Source organism: Notamacropus eugenii, chromosome 2 (genome assembly GCF_028372415.1).
Source record: "Notamacropus eugenii isolate mMacEug1 chromosome 2, mMacEug1.pri_v2, whole genome shotgun sequence".
NCBI lineage: Eukaryota > Metazoa > Chordata > Mammalia > Diprotodontia > Macropodidae > Notamacropus > Notamacropus eugenii.
The window spans coordinates 110,463,976-110,481,455 of NC_092873.1; the positions used below are offsets into that span (position 1 = coordinate 110,463,976).

The window sequence follows — 17,480 nt, forward strand, 5'->3', positions numbered from 1 at the left end:
CCAGTTTTTCTTTTATATTTATTCTCAGAATTTAGTACAGTGCCTGGCATATGGTAAGTACTTAATGAATGTCTTGCTATTCAACAAAGTAGTGCAAATAATGTTATTTTTACAGATGAGGAAAGTGGAGTTAAGAAAACTTAATTTATTTCTTCAATATTGGATTTAAAAATCCAACTCAGATCTTTTGATTCCAAATACAATTTTCTTTCCACTATACTATGCTATTTCAAAATTTTTTAGAAATTTTACCATGCTTAGTTATGTGTTTTCTTCCCTTTCCAACTCATGCTTTTACTATGAAGCAAAGGATGGTAAGAGTATTCCTGCTAATACGGCCTGATTGTTATTTCCGGATCTCATAATTCTATCTGTCACCCATAGATAGAATGCATTTTCTCTCCCCCTCTGTCTTTTTGGAATCCTTAACTTTCTTCAAGTCTCAGTCTACATGACATGTCCTACATATGCTTACTTGTTTGTGCCTCCTCAGTAAAATGTAGACTCTTTGGGTTTTTTTTTCTTTTTATTCCCAGCACCCAACACAATATTGTGCACATAGGAGACCCTTGTTAAATGTTCACTGAATTGAATAGGGAGAGAATATTTGGGCCCTTACTTATACCTGGCATAGAATAAGGAAGGAAGGAAATTTATATATTAAATTTATATATTTATTATATTAAGTGTCTGCTATGTCTCAGGCACTTTAACTAAGCACTTTGCAATTATTAATTCATTCGATCTTTGCAACAACCTTGGGAGGTAGGTGCTATTATCATCCCCATTTTATAGCTGAGGACAGTGAGGCAGATAGAGGTTTAGTGACTTGCCCAGGATCACACAGCAATGATCTGGACTTGGGTCATCTTGACTCCAGGCTTAGAGTTCTCTCCACTGTGCTATCTAGCTGCTTCTAGAGTGACTAATTGCAAGGATGTATATGTATGTGAAGCTCATAGTCTGACATTATCACAGATTTAAAGTGTGAAAATACCTTAGAGACCACTTACTCCAACCCCCCTCATTTTATAGATGAGGAAGATGAGAGTCAGTGTGCATGTTGATGAGTTTAAAAACACAGGTAAAGAGGGAGAAAGTGTGAAGGTAAACAATTTGCCCAAAGTTAGACTAGGTTTTCCTTTCAAGTTTTAGATTTGGGGCTTAACCACTTTCTCTGGGGGAGAAAAGGACTACACAGCTGCTGCTACCATATTATTGCAACATTCTCATGTCAATTCCCTGGTCCAATTCTCGGATAGCCCAAGATAGATTGAAAGGAGGAAACCATAAAAAGAAGAACAAGGAGTATGTGTGTTAAATATCATTCCTTCTCCATCCCCAGGCACTGGAAAGAACCTGAAAGCACTTACTGTCCCCTTCAATCTTGTCTCCTGTCTGGATGTACACAGATATCCCATAATGGAAGAAAAGCTATTATGGAGGTTCACTGATCAGAGACTTGATAAACATTTTTCCCTATAAAAACTTTTCTTAAAAACTAACATGGATTTTGCTGTTTTAAAGTTCATAGAAAGGCAACATGGCAAGAAAGGCAGGCTCAAAATCTTCTGAAGATCTGGATTCAAGTCCTTCCTCTGCCACAAATTGATTCTATGATCCTGGGGAAGTCACTTAAGCTTTCAGTGTTCTAGTGCTACAGTGTCAAATACAAAGAGGAAACAGATTCCTACAGAATGAGTTTTGATGTAGAAAACTACAAATTAACATTATCTATGTTGTAGCTTTTAAATTTTATTTTGCTAAACGCATCCCAATTACATTTCAATGTGATTGAGGCCTCATTAGGGAGTTTTGTGAGTCTGACACTTCTGCTGCAGACAACCCTTTAACACTCAATTCACAAAGAAGGTAATGAACATGTATGAGTAGAGGGAGTTTTTTCCCTGTACTAGGTCAAGTCCCTATGCTTCTCAAGTTTATAAAACATGTTCTTTGCAACAACTCATTGGAGCAGAGTGTTGTTGTTTAGTTGTTTTAGTCATGTCTGACTCTGTGATGCCATTTCCTTCTCCAGTTCATTTTACAGATGAAGAAACTGAAGCAAACTGGGTTAAGTGACTTGCCTAGGGTCACACAGTTAGTAAGTATCTAAAGCCAGATTTGAACTCAGATCTTCCTGACTCCAGGTCTGGTGCTCTATCCACTGAATCACCTTGCTGCCCTGGAGTAGTGTAAGTTAATGCAAGTACATACATCTCTATTTTATGAATCTTGAGAAACTAGGTGGCCCAATGGATAGAATATTGGGTTTGAAATCAGGTAGACTCATCTTCCTGAATTCAAATCAGACCTCAAACATTTGCTAGCTGTGGGTAAATCATTTAATCCTATTTTACCTCTGTTTCCTCATACATAAATTGAGCTGGAGAAGGAAATGGCAAATCACCCTAGTATCTTTGCCGAGAAAACCCTAAATGGGGTCACCAAGAGTTGGTCCCAACTGAACAACAACCATGAAGATTATATGAATGAGAAAACTGATTCTCTGAAAGAACTGACTTCCCTATGGTCACACAGAGGATGGATATAAATGAATCTAGGTCTCCTTATTCTAAGTCAAGTTTAAGAACTTAAAGACCTAGAAGAATCTCTACTGGTCACAGTTGCTCCCCTTCACCTCCCTCCAAAAAATTTCTTATGTATGTAGCAAGAAAGGTCCAAAGTCAGGGGACCTTAATTTGGGATCTGTGAATTTTAAAAAATTTATAATTGTATTGCAATACAATTATTTTCCTTTGAAATCCTGTGTATTATATTTTATGCATTTAAACACATTCCAAGAAGGTGGGCAGGTCGTAAGCTTCACCAGATCAACAAAGAAGGTGAAGAATTTCTGTCTTAGACTAAATTATGAATTAAGTGGAGTTGGTTCTTGATATTCTCTCATCTAGCTCCCTTCCCACTACTCAGTACTTAACCTGTGTCCTGTACACATCTGTGAGGGTAATCATGTTTGGGAAGCAAGTTGACAAACTTCATTAAGGTAGCCCCAGCAAGAGAGGCTGTGAGTACATGTGATAAAGGACTAGCCTGGGAATCAGAAAGGTACAAGCCATAGCTCTAGAGCAGCAAAGTATATCAGAGGTCATCTAGTGCAACCCTCTTGTCTTATAACTCAGGAAACTCACTCACCCAAGGTCACACCCTTAGCAAAGGCAGAGCTGGAATTTGAGACTATGACTTCAAAGCTAGTGTTCCCTCAATTTCCCCAGGCAGCCTCCTGGGTTCAAGTCCTGTGTCTGATTCATACTAGCTGTACCACTCTGGGAAGGTGATTTAGCTTTTTACTACTTTTAGGAAACTTGCTAATGTATGTGCTGTTATTTTCTCTAATATTTGGCGTTGTTGTTTAGCCATTTTCAATTGTGTCCGACTCTTTGTGAACCCATTTGATGTTTTCGTGGCAAAGATTTTGCTATTTCTTTCTCCAGATCACTTTACATATGAGGGAAACTGAGGCAAACAGGATTTAATGACTTGTCTGGCATCATCCAGTCTGAGGTCAAATTTGAACCCAGGAAGATGAGTCTTCCTGACTCCAGGCCAGATCTTCTATCCATGGGGCTTCTTAAACTTTTTCCCTTCAGGACTCTATTTTGAGTTTTGGCAGTATTTGGTGGTGCGTAGCCAAAGGGCACGTGCAGTACAAAGCATGCATGCTTTGTGTTCAGGACCAAGGCTGAAGTGAAGTTATGCCATACAACATGGGCAAGCACTGCCAGAAATATCTCAGATTCATTATGTGTTTTGTTTTTAATTAATTTTTGATTGCTGCACATTCAGAAACCTTTCACTGTTGCCAAATTTTTCTGACCCACATTTTAAGAAGCATTTCAACTGGACCACCTCACTGCCCATTTTACAGATGAGGAAACTGAGGCAGACAAAGTCAGTGATTTGCCCAGGGTCACACGGCAGGTAAGTGTTTAAGGTCAAATTTGAACTCAGGTCTCCCTGATTCTGGGTCTCATCTTTCCACCTAAGTGCTTAATCTATGTTTCTCTTCTTTTATGCTATAGTTATTTCAATAAAAATGCATTTTTTGGAGGGAATGTGATTTCTGGAGGGTAATTGAGCTGAAGATAGGGTAATTGAGCTGAAGATAGAATAAGTCTAACTCCTGATCTCAGGAATATGTGAAGCTTAACACAAAAGAAGACCCTTGTGTGGTTTCCTTGAGTTAGTGAATTACATCCCCACCCTTACGTTCTTCTTTACACACATAGACACGTTTTCCGTCCAGGAAAGGTGTTCTACAAATGAGCCACCAGTGAGCCTTACTCTTAAATTCCAGGTGGGAGCAAATAGAAGTAAAATAATACTGATAATGATAACAATAATCATCGAATCATGGATCGGGGAGCAAGAAGAAACTTGAGAGATCATTTAGTATAATCCCTTCATTTCACATTTATTAAGGGGAATGCACTTGTCCTAGGTCACACGGTTTAGTCATGGCATTTCTCCACTTTTATAGTTACTGCCCATTCTGTTTCTTCCAGTCCTTTCCTATGCTATTTTTAAAGCGGTACATAAAAAGTAACTGGAACTGGTGGCTGCATAGGTCATGAGCTGAGAGAAAGCAATTTTTTTCCTTGACTGAATATTGGCTCAGATCAAGGACATAAAATGGGAAGGTGGACAGAGAAACTCTTCACTCTCTACTATTGTTCAGTCATTTCAGTTGTATCTGACTCTCTGTGACCTCATTTGGGGTTTTCTTAGCAGAGATACTGAGTGATTTGCCACTTCCTTCTCTAGCTCATTTTACAGATGAGGAAACTGAGGCAAACAGGGTTCAGTGATTTTCCCAGGGTCACCCAGCTCGTAAGTTTCTGTGGTCAGATTTGAACTCCAGGCCAGACACTGTATCTACTGTGCCATCTGCCTGCCTCTCACTCTCTCTTGAGAGGGTACTCATTCCCTGATTTCAAGAATCAGGAACCTCGATTCAAATTTAGCCTCAGACATTTGTTAGCTGTGGGAGTGTGGACAAGTTACTTAACCTCTGCTTCCATTTTCTCATCTGTAAAGTGAAGATAATATTAATACCTATATATCCAGACCGTTATGAAAATAAAATGAGAAAATATTTGTAAAACACTTGGTAAAGCATAACTCAATATATAAAGTTAGATATTATTGTCATTATTATCATTATTTTTTTTATCATTGTTACTAAGCATCAGAGCTAGGATTCCAATGCATTCTCCACGTAAAGTTTTCTTTTTTATTACATCATGCTGCTTTTATTTTTTTTTAACAATAGCACAGCATCTTAGAATTAGGAAAGACTTTAGAGACCAGTGAGTATATCCTACTCTGGCAGATAAGAAACTTAAGGTCTACAAAAAGGATGTGACCTGCCCAAAATCATATCTGAACCGGTGATTTCATCTATGAGGAGAATTTCCCACATAGAAACTCCTTCCTTGATAAACTCCTCTTTTCCTTATGGTTATAAAGTTGATTTAGGTAACCACAAAGTTTCAGTTTGCCCATGGTCACACAGCAAGTAAGTGTCAGTTTCAGGACTTAAATTTAGGTCTTTTTTTGAGGCAGTTGGGGTTAAGTGACTTGCCTAGGGTCACACAGCTAGTAAGTATCTGAGAACAAATTTGAACTCAGGCTCTCCTGACTCCAGGGCTGGTGCTCTATCCACTGTATCACCTAGCTGCCCTAACTTAGTTCTCTAACTCCTGATTTTATTTACCGTTATTTTGTCTCTTCTAACTACATCTCTATAAGTCAGATATTATATGCTTTCATCTTTTCATCTTTATAGCATAAAATCTTCTGTACAGACACTCTATTTTCCATATGATTTGTAGATTCCTCCCTACTTTGCAAGTCATTGAATAGAGTGGCTTCCTTCAAGTCCCAGATAAAAATCCCACCTTCTATAGAAGACTTTCCATATCCCCCTTAATTCTAGAGCTTTCTCTCTGCATATTATTTCTCCTTTATCCTGCTGATAATTTCTACTTTATCCTGCTTTTAAGCACAAAGTGACATGATAGAAATACCAAGGGTTCATTTAATTACTGGGATGATACCTTATTCTCCCCATGGTGATGAAGGATGAATGTGGAACTTTGTTAAGAAGGAAATTCCTTTATAAAACATTTTCTAGGGAAAATTTCCTAGAGAGGAGGTGGAAAATCACATACAAATCATCACAAATTTGAATCCTTCAGGCAGGGATTGTAAACTTAGTAAACAAGGGCTTTTAAATAGGGTCGCATGGAGCTAACATAGACACCATAATGCTGGCTATTTTATTCAGATTTTAGATCTGCAATTTAGAACATAGCAATTGCAGTAACCAAGAATGGCTTCCCTGTATTTAATATTCAGCTCACATATTCTAGTGCAAATATGGGTCTATATTTCATATTTAGCTGACGCCTAGAATGTAAATTTTTATGCCCACATATGTAAGATGAATAGATTTCCTTTTGGAGAAAGTTGAACCTATAGCAAACAACAAATAAGACCAAAATTACCTTACCTAGAGCCTGGTTTGATGGAAAAGAATTTTTTTAATGAAACACCAAATATAGTAGGCACACACAGCTCAGAACAGTAGTACCACTTTAAAACCGCCTCTGCAGTTAACGAAAATTGATCTCCTTAACAAGGGCTAAAAATAGCGAGAGGCAAGCGAGAGCAGACAATGACTTTACATATTGCTCCCTGTGGGCTCTTTAAATGACAGTGAACCTGACCTTCGAGCAGAGCCATCCCAGAGCTGGGAACAATGACTGATATTCCACATTCTGCTGCTTTAGTATGGGGGAATTGATTTATTCCCTAACTAGGGAGAGGCTATGCCTAAAGGTGGCCATTTTTATTGTTCCAGAAAGGTGTGGATGGGCTCAACATCCCTCTCTTCCCCATCCCCATCCCTTTTCTGTTTTATTTTCTGCCCAAAAAGATATACAATGCTTGTTTCTGGGGTCAGACAATCACGATTATGTTTTTTTAAGGGCAAAACTGAATTAAACATCCATTTCATTTCCCCAGCAAAGGCAGGTCACTCTCTTTTTATATTGTATTCAGTTTGTCCCTAAATGTCTCAAAATGACAGAATTTCAATAAATTCCCCAAATAGGACTTCAGCAATAGAGGCAGAAGTCACTTTTAGACTTGTTCTGTTCCTGAAGATGGTATCTTTAAGGGGATGATCACTTAAAATAGGCCATAATGGAAAGAAGTGCTGACTTTGTCCACACAGTTCCCTTCCTGTGTTCATACTCTGGCAAGAGCTATCAAATGGCCGATAAAGCTGATGGGAAGTGAGGCATTATGGGTCTTTATCTGGTAATGCCAAAGGAATAGAACAGCAAAAAGGAGGTATTGAATGAATGTGAAAAAAAAGATGTTTTCAAGGATATTGATTTCCAGACTTCTAGATCTATCTGAGGTAGTGTGGTACCTTTGAAAGAGCAATGGAGAAGCTAGGTGTGCATCCTGGTTTCACCACTTGCCCCCTCGGCAAATCATGTAACCTCTGTGGGCATCAGTTATGTCCTGTGTAAAATCTGATTATCTCTAATATCCTTAAAACTCTAAATCTTGAACCTATAGTCTAGTTGGACTCTTCTGCTAATGAATGAGATAACTGAGGTGGAGGGGTTAATTGATTTGTCCAAGGTCACACAACTGGTTAGTTGTGGAGTGAGGACCCCTATGTTGGTCTCATATTCATAAGAACTCAGAGCATGGGAGGGAGTCATGAAAGGGATTTGACCTCAACCTAGAACATTCCTGGCAAAGGATCATCAGGACTTTGCTTTAAATTATCCAATGAAAGGAAAACCAGGACCTCCCTAGGCAATCTATCCCACTTTGAGATAATGCCAATTGTTAGCATGTTTTTTCCCAAGCCTAAATCTGTCTCTGCTTCAGGTTCTGCTCTTTGGGACCAAGTGGAACAAATGTAATCCTTCTCCTCAAAGTCCTTTAAATACTTGAAGACAGATATCATTCCACATTTTCCTTGATGTCAATCAATTATTCTTGCAAAACAATCAAAGATTACTGCATTTCTGTTTTTTTAAAACAAATAGTTTCAAAACACACTTCAAAATCTTAATTTGGAAAATTTTCATATAGGTTAAAAAATTCTGTTTGGAAGTTTTTATTTGGAAACTATTGGTCTAGATGACCTTTCATGTCCATTCCAACTCTGGGTCTATGATTCTATGATTTTCATTTAATTTGCTTCTCGTTTAACTGCTTGGGCAATATGTGGTCTTCAATTCCTCACACCACCCTCCCTTATTATTTTCCAGCTCTACTGCTAAGCTGATCTCTCTTGAGTGATTGTTCTCTTTGAGGAATTTCAGGGCTCAGTACAATCAGCACAATGTTATTAGAAAACTGGACATCTTGGGCCATCTCTAGGGAATGCCTCCTCCATTTGGACTTTGCACAGAGCATCTTCCAAGTCAGTAGCAAACCCCTTTGAAAAGTGTGATTCTTCCCTGGTTTCATACTTCACTTGATATGAATAAGATTGTTGGACAAAATCACATTTATTATGAATCTTATATGATCTTAACATGTCCATGAGAAATACCTTGGAGGAAGACTTTGCCATTCTGGAAAGGTCCATGGTAGCTTCATTCCTTGTTTCTCCTAGTTTTGCCTCTAAAGGTATCTATAAGCCTTGAAGTCTGCCTTTCGAAAGCTCATATTTAGATCATGGCTTTGCTTATGAAGTGCTTACTTCATAACAACCCCAGGAAATGGATGCCCCATTTTATGGATGAGAAAACTGAAGTTGAAGAGGCCATCTTGACATGAAGGATAAAGAGCTGGCCTCAGTGTAAGAAGACCTAGCTTCCAGTCCTGTCCCTGACATAAACTGACTGTGTGATACTGAATAAGTCACTTAATTTCTCAATGCCCTATCCAAATCTCTAAAATTTTAAGGTTCAGAGCAGGAGATGAGCTGCAGTGGTTGAGAGTTTCCTCATGGGTAACTCCATATACTGACAAAATCATAGATTTGGTTTTAAAAAAAGAGTAATAAAAAATCCTTAGATTTAGGGTGATCAAGTCCTTGAACTACTTGTTCTCTGAGATTCCTCCTAGCTCTTGAGCCTAAAGCTATAAGGCTAGTATATGCCAGAGTAAGGGGACAATTTGGTATCAATGAAAACACAGCACAGCCTCCCAAATGTAAGCTAGTTCCATCCCATTCTTTCAGTTCTAGGCCCAGTTCCCTGACCTTCCTTCAGTGCCTGCCCAAAGTATGAATGATGCTGAACTCAGTCAACTGGCTACCCATTCTATCACCTGGAAAATTTTACCAAGGCCTCTGAATATATCAAGTGAAAAGACACTGGATTCTGAATCCAAGTCCAGTGAACACAGTTGATAAGTTTTATGAAGAGACATCAGTCTGTAGGAGCAAAGATCAGGGTTATAAGAGAGCTTAGAAGTTGCCTGGTCCAAGCCTTTCACTGTACAGATCAGAGAAGTTAAGTCCAAAGGGGCCTTTGCCCAAGGTTATAAGAGTAAAAAGTGGTTGACTTAGGATTCAAATTCATGTCCTCTAGCTTCAAGTCTGGGGTTCTTCCCATTATACCACTATGCCTTTTCTCCATCATGTACCTCTATGTTACAATTTTAGATGCCAGTCAAGAAGCAGTTACAGTGCTTACTATATGCTGGCATTCATGATGCTATAAAGAAAAGTAAAACAGTGCCTGCTCTCAAGAAGTTTATATCCTGATGGGGAACAAAGCATATAATAACTAGGCATATATAAAATTAGAGTGCATGAGACATCATCTGAGAGGGATGAGAGTAATTGCCGGTGTTTTTCCCATCACACTTGCTTCAAAGGCTATACTTGAAGCTCCAAGTACACACTTTTTGGTCCCCTCTAGATTAAGGTGACCATTTCTCATGATTTCCCCCTCTGAAACAGAAGAAAGCTACATGGCAATTCCATTTGAGTTTTGTCCTCAAAGGTATTCATTAGCCTCTATTGGCTTTTCTTTGAAAAGTCTCTTTTCCATTCACATATTTGACTTGTGTAGGCAACTAGATAGGTGGGGGTCTTTTAAAATAACCTACTCCCAGAGTTCCAAAGTTTCCATGAAACTTCCATGAAACTCTTCATAGTTTAACAATCAGCTTGGACACTATCATATTATTTTTAAATCAGGTTGTGGCTTTCTTTGGATTGACCTTTTTGAGGTATCTGTATCTTTTAAAATCTGTTCTTCATCAAACAAAACTCAATTCTACCAATTTAGGACTATGAATCAACCTGCCTTTGCCCACACTCCCATTTCCTGTCATTATTATTGTTTTTTCCACTCTTCTCATTTGCTTGTTTATTTCTGGTGCTGGAGGCTGGTGTCCTTTTACACTTGACTTCAGAGGTCATCAAATCCATTTGCCGTCATTTTACAGATGAGAAAACTGAGGTTTAGAGAGGGGAAATGATCCTAAGTCAGTTAGTGAAGCAACCAAACTAGGATTTCAAACGGGGTCTTCTGATTCAATTCCATTAAGGAAACAGACTGATCCAATTAAAAAAAAAAGTATCCTCTTACCAGTTCTTTCTTTCCTTTCAAAACTGAAAGGCTAAGAGATTTTGTTTTTAAATATAAAATGATCTCTTAAAAATAATTAATTCTTGCTCATGAAATTAAAGTTCTAAGGAAACAAATTTGACTAAAGTAGCAGAAAAACAAACTCCTACCAACATAACAAAACAAAGCAAAGCAAAAGAAACATCCCATTCCTGGACAACAGGATGGCTTCAGTCTCTCCATTTTCCTCATTCATTATTTATAGAATTTTAGATTGAGAGCAAGAAGTAACCTTTGATGACATTGTCTGATCCTTTCACTTTATAGACAAGAAAACTGAGACCTAGAGAATTATAATAGTAATGGTAAAATAATAGTTGCAAAAATGATGATAATCAGGATTATAGTGACCATTGAAATGAAGCTCTAAACTTTACAAACCCACTTTACAAATACTCAGTCATTTGATCCTTACAACAATCCTGGGAGGTAGGTGCTATTATCAGCCCCACTTTACAAATAGGAAACTGAGGCAGAGGTTAAGTGACTTGTCCAGAAACACACAGTTTCTGAGGCTAGATTTAAACTTAGGTCTTCTTAACTCCAGGCCCAGGGCTTTAGTGATGTGCCCCAGCTCACATAGGAAGTAAAGCGGCAAATCTGAACCCAAGTTCTCTGATCCAAATTTATTGCATTTTACATTACAAAAAAATATTCTCTTTGCTGAATGGTAAAACATCTGGTTCTGTGATTTTGTTAGTGTGAGAACTCTCTCCTCCTATTCAATTCAGAATCTTAATGTCAGAGAGGGCAAGTGATTTGCCCATAGTTACATAGCTACCATCACAGGCAGAATTTGAGCCTGGATTTTCTTGACAAGTCCCGGACTTCATCAAGTTGCTGAAATGATCACAAAAATACTCTCATAGATATGACTCTAGAATACAATGGATCTGGCTCAGGTAAGTTACAAGCAAATCCCAATTCAGGTCCCTGAGATATTAAATGGGTGATATTTGCTCAGGGACTGGAATAGTGCGGTTGAAATGACCCCAAACTTGACATTGGAACTGAATGCAAAAAATCACTTAATGATTCATATTTAGATAATGTTTTAATGTTTCTAGGATATTTTTCTCATGACAAGCATTATTATTCCATTTTTTTTAGCTAAGGAAACTGAGGTTCAGAAAGATAAAATAACTTGCCTAGAGTCACACAGTCAGTCAGTGACAGAGATCCAAAGGCAGATCTGCTATCATAGCAGAACAAAACATCAGGTGCTTATGTGATAAATCTACATTATTTTACTTAATTTTCATAATAGCCCTGTCAGGGAGGTAAGGCAGATATTAGTTTCCCCATTTTTCCCATAAGAAAACTGAGGCTTACAAAAAGATTAAATGACCTGCTCGATGCCACCTAGCAACAAGGAAAATCTCGAGTCTACTGCTAGAGAACAGCCATGTGAAGAAGCATCATGGTGCAGTGGGTAGAATGATGGACTTGCCATCAGAAAGACTTAAATTCAAATCTAATGTCAAGTCCAGCCTTAGACTATAACTGTGTGACCCTAGAAAGTCACTTAACCTCTGTCAGAGTTTGCTCTTCTATAAAATGGAGGTATCTTTCAGGGTTGTTGCAAAGATCCAATAAAATAATATTTGTAAAGTACTTTGCAAATTTTAGAGTACTATATAAATTCTGGCCATGATGATGATGACAACTATTATTATTTTTTACTATCTGTCCAAGGCTAGTAATCATTGTACCTATGGAAACATGAATGGAAAGTAAGGGGTATGGTTGAAGCTAACCCTTAGCTAAGCCATCAAGAACAAAGTTAAGGTAAAATGTAGCAGGATGTTTTTGGTGGGTATTTTTTTAGCCCAATAGTGGATTGATCCATTAACTTTAAGAATAATTCCAGGTCTTTATACTTTTTTCAGCTCTTGGTCTAATCTTGCCAGTCTTTACTCTTCATATCATTACTTATGGTCCTTAGCTCCTTCTCGATATATCCATGCCACTCACTCTCAGTCCTTGTTTCCTATCCCTAACTTGTACCATCTGCTAGACCTAAAAATAGACAATTCCCATCCCCAGACCAAACAAGAGAGGCTTCCAGAACAGTGACCTCTAAACAGTTTTGGTCCAGATCTTTTAGAGGTATTTCCTTTTCTTGGTGAGTATACTGACAGGTAGGTGGTAGGGTTTGGTAGGCAATTGTCTCAATAGCACCTGTACAACTGCCACTATAAAGGAAAAGTTATAATTGCCATGAGAGTCTGACAACTAGCTTAGTGGGGGGAAGATTCAGAACCTGAGATGCTCTAGGACTAGAATAGAGGGGAAGAGCATTGGATAAAAGGTTAGTGTGGTTAGATTGAAGCTTAGCCCTATAACTGACCACTGCAGGGAGGGTAGAATGCAACTCATCTTCCCATCCTCTAATTGGTTGATCACACCTCCCTTAGTGTCACATCCCCATTTTGGAAACTACTGGCCTAGAGATTAGTAAAGGCAATATTATATAGAAGAATCAACACTGGACTTAGAGAGTCAGGAGAACTGGGTTTGAATTGAAAGTCCAATTTTCCAACATTCACTAGCTGTGGGACCATGGGCATCATCACAACTTTTTGAAGGATTAAGTCACCATTTATGAAATGGAAATTATAATGCTCATACTTCATAGCTCATAGGGTCTATCTTGAAGAAAGCACTTGGCATGACCTTAAGCTTCAGAGAAATGTGTTATTATTATATGAATGAATTTTTTTAGTATTACTAATGTAATACTAAAGAACTTAATAAAGATTTAAAGACATAGAACTGGGAAGGAACTTAGAGACCAGCAAGTCTCAATCCTTCATTTTATAGCTGAGAAAAATGGAAGCTTATGGAGGCAAGTGATTTGCTTAGGATCTTACTGCTTATCCATGCAGCAGGATTCAAACTCAGGTCTTCTTGACACCAAGTCCAGCACTCAATTCACTGTATCACTTAGCACACTCCAAGAATCCCTTTTAGGAAAGTTCTTGCCCACAACTTTCAACACTTCTCTCATCACTAGTTTTTTGTGAATCCATTTTTTCCCAAAATAGTTTTTTTCACTTTTTTAGATTATAAAATGCATTGAATATACCAGATCCTTGGCCCTGAATGTAAAAGACTGGAGGCAAGCTGAGTTGATTCTGTGAAAAAAAAAAAAAAACCTTAATTCATGCCACTTCTACTTAGGTCTCTTCCAAATGTTTGCTGGCTGACTGTTCTAACTCTCAAATTCTCATTCTCTGAAATGGACTTCTGTACTGGAAAGAGCCTTTGACTGAAAGTCATAGATTATCTGTATATGACCTTGGACAAGTTACTTCTTTGGGCCTCAGTTTTCTCATCTGCAAAATGGGGGGGCTAGATGAGATGATCTCTGAGTTTTAATGTAGGGAAAAACGAACAATGAATTTGTGGTCAGGAAATCTGAATTCATCTCCTAACTCTACCAGTGTGATGTTAGGGCTTGTGTTTCCTGTTCCGTAAATAAGGTAGCTGAAGGAGATGTCCTCTAAATTTTTTTTCTAGCTTTGAGTGTATGATCATATGAGTTAACATCTTTCTATGGCACAGACTGATTCCATTTATCTACGTGTTTGTAGCAACTTTGCAAAGTGTTGGTTCCAATTTCTTTTTATTCAGGAGTGACACTGGTAGAAATAAGTGGGACCCACAGCTCCGACTGATTAATGTGGGCAGTGCCAACTTGCTTGCTTGCACAATGACTGAATAATAACCATGGGAAAATCACTTCCACTGGCATTAAATTATCCATGCTCCACTCATTTTGTATGATACACAGCTCTTCAAATATAGACTTCCCTCTTTAAAAAAAAGTATGCTGTGACTCTTTGAATGGATATTGCATAACTCAAAGATTTCTGTATATTCAGCTACCTTGTAGCACAAGCTGTCCGAATATAAACGCTTATAGAAATACTGCATTCACAATTATCTTTCAGCTGAACATTTGAGACACTGAACATTCCTCTCCGAGGCTCTTTATGATGTGGTACTATGGAAACTGACTTAGCTTTAGAATCAGAGGTCATGGGTTAACATTTTACCTTTGGTTATTACCTGTATGACCTTGGGTCTCACTTAACCTACCTGGGCCTCAGTTTTCTCCTCTGCAAAATAAATAGGCTTGGACTAGATGACTCCATTGTCCCTGACTTCAAGCCCTAGATCTATGATTCTGTGGTAAGTTCCATTTTCAAAGCTTAAGTAGGCACAAAATGATTTAATAATAATAGATAACATTCATATATTGCCAGGCATTGTGCTAAGTACTTTAGAAATATTTCTGTTCTCACATTTTATTCTCATATCAATCTTGAGAGGTAGGTATTTCATTATTGCCCCTTTTACATTTGAAGAAACTGAGGCAAGCAGAGGTTAAGAGACATGCCCAACAACACAAAGTTGGAAAATGTTTAAAGTAGGATTTATATATTGGTCTTCCTAACTCTAGGCTCTGATCTCTTTGCAGTGCCACCTTTTCTTAAGGTCACAAAATGAATCGAAAATCAATTCAAAATTAGGAATCTTGTGAGTTACCTCCATCTCCCACCCCTCCCACCCTCGCATACTATCATCTATTGTTCACTTCCAAAATTTCCTTAATTAGCCACAGGCATGAACAGACTGTGGATTACATATTGCCTATGCTGGGAAAGCATTCCTAGTGGTCTGCCTTTTCCCCTCAGGTGTCCATCCTTTGTGCGCACCTATGCATGAGATTGTTGTCTTAAAGCTGGAAGGAACCAGAGAGATCTGTTAGTCTGACTTCTCTGTTTTACAGATGAGGAATGTAGGCCCAGAGAGAGTGAATGATTTGCCCAAGGTTTCACAGTTACAAAGTAGCAGGGCTGAGATTTGAACCCTGACCTTGACTCTAAATGAAGTGTTCTTCCCAGCTGCATTTCAGTGGGCTACAGCCCACTCCCTGAGTCAACTTTCTTTTACAATTACAGGGATTTAGTTTTATTATAAGCTACTGGGAGCCCTTGATGCTATTTTTAATTTCAACTAGGAAACAGCTTCCTTCAGGTCCAAATCAAAATCCCATAAAGAGACAGCTCTCTCAGGTCTTTGGAAATCTGCATGGAATCTGCAATCTGCAGGAATGCAATAAATCTAGGGCAGAGTGTCCTGGATTGCTCCTTCAAGAGATACAAGTCTTAAGTAGCTCTGATGCCTTAATTCTGACTCAGCAGTTTTAGCAATGCATCACCCCCTTCTCCTCTTTCACTCGGCTCAATAATATCCATTAGAAATGTAGGTGGGACTGTGAAACCTGGGGTTTTAAAACTGTTCATCTTGGTCAACTTTCCAGGCAATAACAGAGAAAGAGACAGAAAGACAGAGAGACAGAAACACAGACACAGACACAGACACACACACACACACACACACACACACACACAAAGACAATCAGACACAGAGAGAGAGAGAGACAGACAGACAGACACAGAGAGAGAGAGACAGAGAGAGATTTCAAAGGTGGCCTTGGAGCTTACCTGGTCCAAGCTTTGCAACAGCGTAGAGAAGGTCATAGTTGATGACCGGTGTGGCATCACTGATAGGCTGCCAGCCCACAGGAGGTGATGCTGGAGGCGAGATGAGAAACTGTTTGGATGGCTGAGGGGGTGCCAAGTGAAGCTTGTCTCCATCTGTCTCAGGGGTCTGAACCTTTCAAACAGACCAGGGACAAAGATTCAGCATTCATATTAGGTTCAGGCACGTTCCATAAATTAGGGTGAAAATGTGGTCTCATACTTTTAGCATATGAAGAATTAGCCAGTGTTTGAAGGTTAGGACTAATTCTGGTCAAGATTCCAAATGTGTCATCTCATGAATGGCTAAAATTCCTTCCAGGTCAGAACGGAATGACATTGGTGGACAAGTGAGGAAATGCACAGAGTGCTGGACCTGGAGTCAGGAAACTGTTGTTCAGTCATTCAGTTGCGTACAACATTTCATAACTATGTGGACCACTGCACATAAGTACTGTCCATGGGGTTTTCTTGGCAAAAATACTGGAGTGATTGGCCATTTCCTTTTTCAGTGGAGTAAGGCAAATAAAGGTTAAATGACTTATCCAGGGTCACATAAGTAATAAATATCTGAAGCTGGATTTAAACTCAGGTCCTTCTGACTCCAGAGCTAGCACTCTATTCACTGAGTCATTTAGGAATCAGGAATACTTGAATTCAAATCCATCCTCAGACCCTCATTAGTTGTGTAGCCCTAGGCAAGTCACTTAACCTCTACTTGTCTCAGTTTTTCCCATCTGTAAAATTTACTAAAAAAATACCTCCCAGTGTTGTTAAGAAGATAAAATAACATCTTAACCTTAAAGTGTTAAAAACAAATTATTATTAATGTTATCATTATTATTCATGAGGCACCACACAGTCCTGCTTTAGGGTATTCATATACTTTGGGAACAATGCTATTCATTGACCCGTTTAAATTTTTTTTGGCCTCCTATAGGAATATAAACCCCTTGAGGGTAAGACTTTTCTTTTTTGTAATTGTATTCTCACTGCCTAGCATGGTGCTTTGCACATATTTGGTGCTTAATAAATGCTTGCTGAATTGATTCAGCTTAACTTGTGCCTTTCATTGAGTCATTATTTCTTGTTAGGGGACACAACGAGTCATATACTGAAGAGCACGTGTGTTCCTAACCTGCAGCCACTTTTGACACTAGGCTGTGGCATCATGAACAAACCCCTTCACCTCTTAACCTTAGTTTCTTCTTCTGTAAAATAAAGTAGGGCGAGGGATGAGTAGATGCCTTCTGGGAGTTTGCCTAACTTAAATCTGTGACCCTCTGAC

At 38.6% G+C, this 17,480-nt stretch overlaps 1 protein-coding gene across 5 annotated transcripts in view; it reads right to left on the reverse strand.

The window, feature by feature from the left end:
- The window catches only part of RCAN2 (regulator of calcineurin 2), a 361,427-nt gene that overhangs the window by 18,814 nt on the left and 325,133 nt on the right, over positions 1–17,480 (reverse strand). For all 5 annotated transcript variants that reach the window (XM_072642345.1, XM_072642343.1, XM_072642346.1 and 2 more), the window contains one exon: positions 16,157–16,328. In XM_072642345.1, the coding sequence (XP_072498446.1) occupies positions 16,157–16,328 (172 nt within the window). The remainder of the gene's footprint in view (positions 1–16,156; positions 16,329–17,480) is intronic.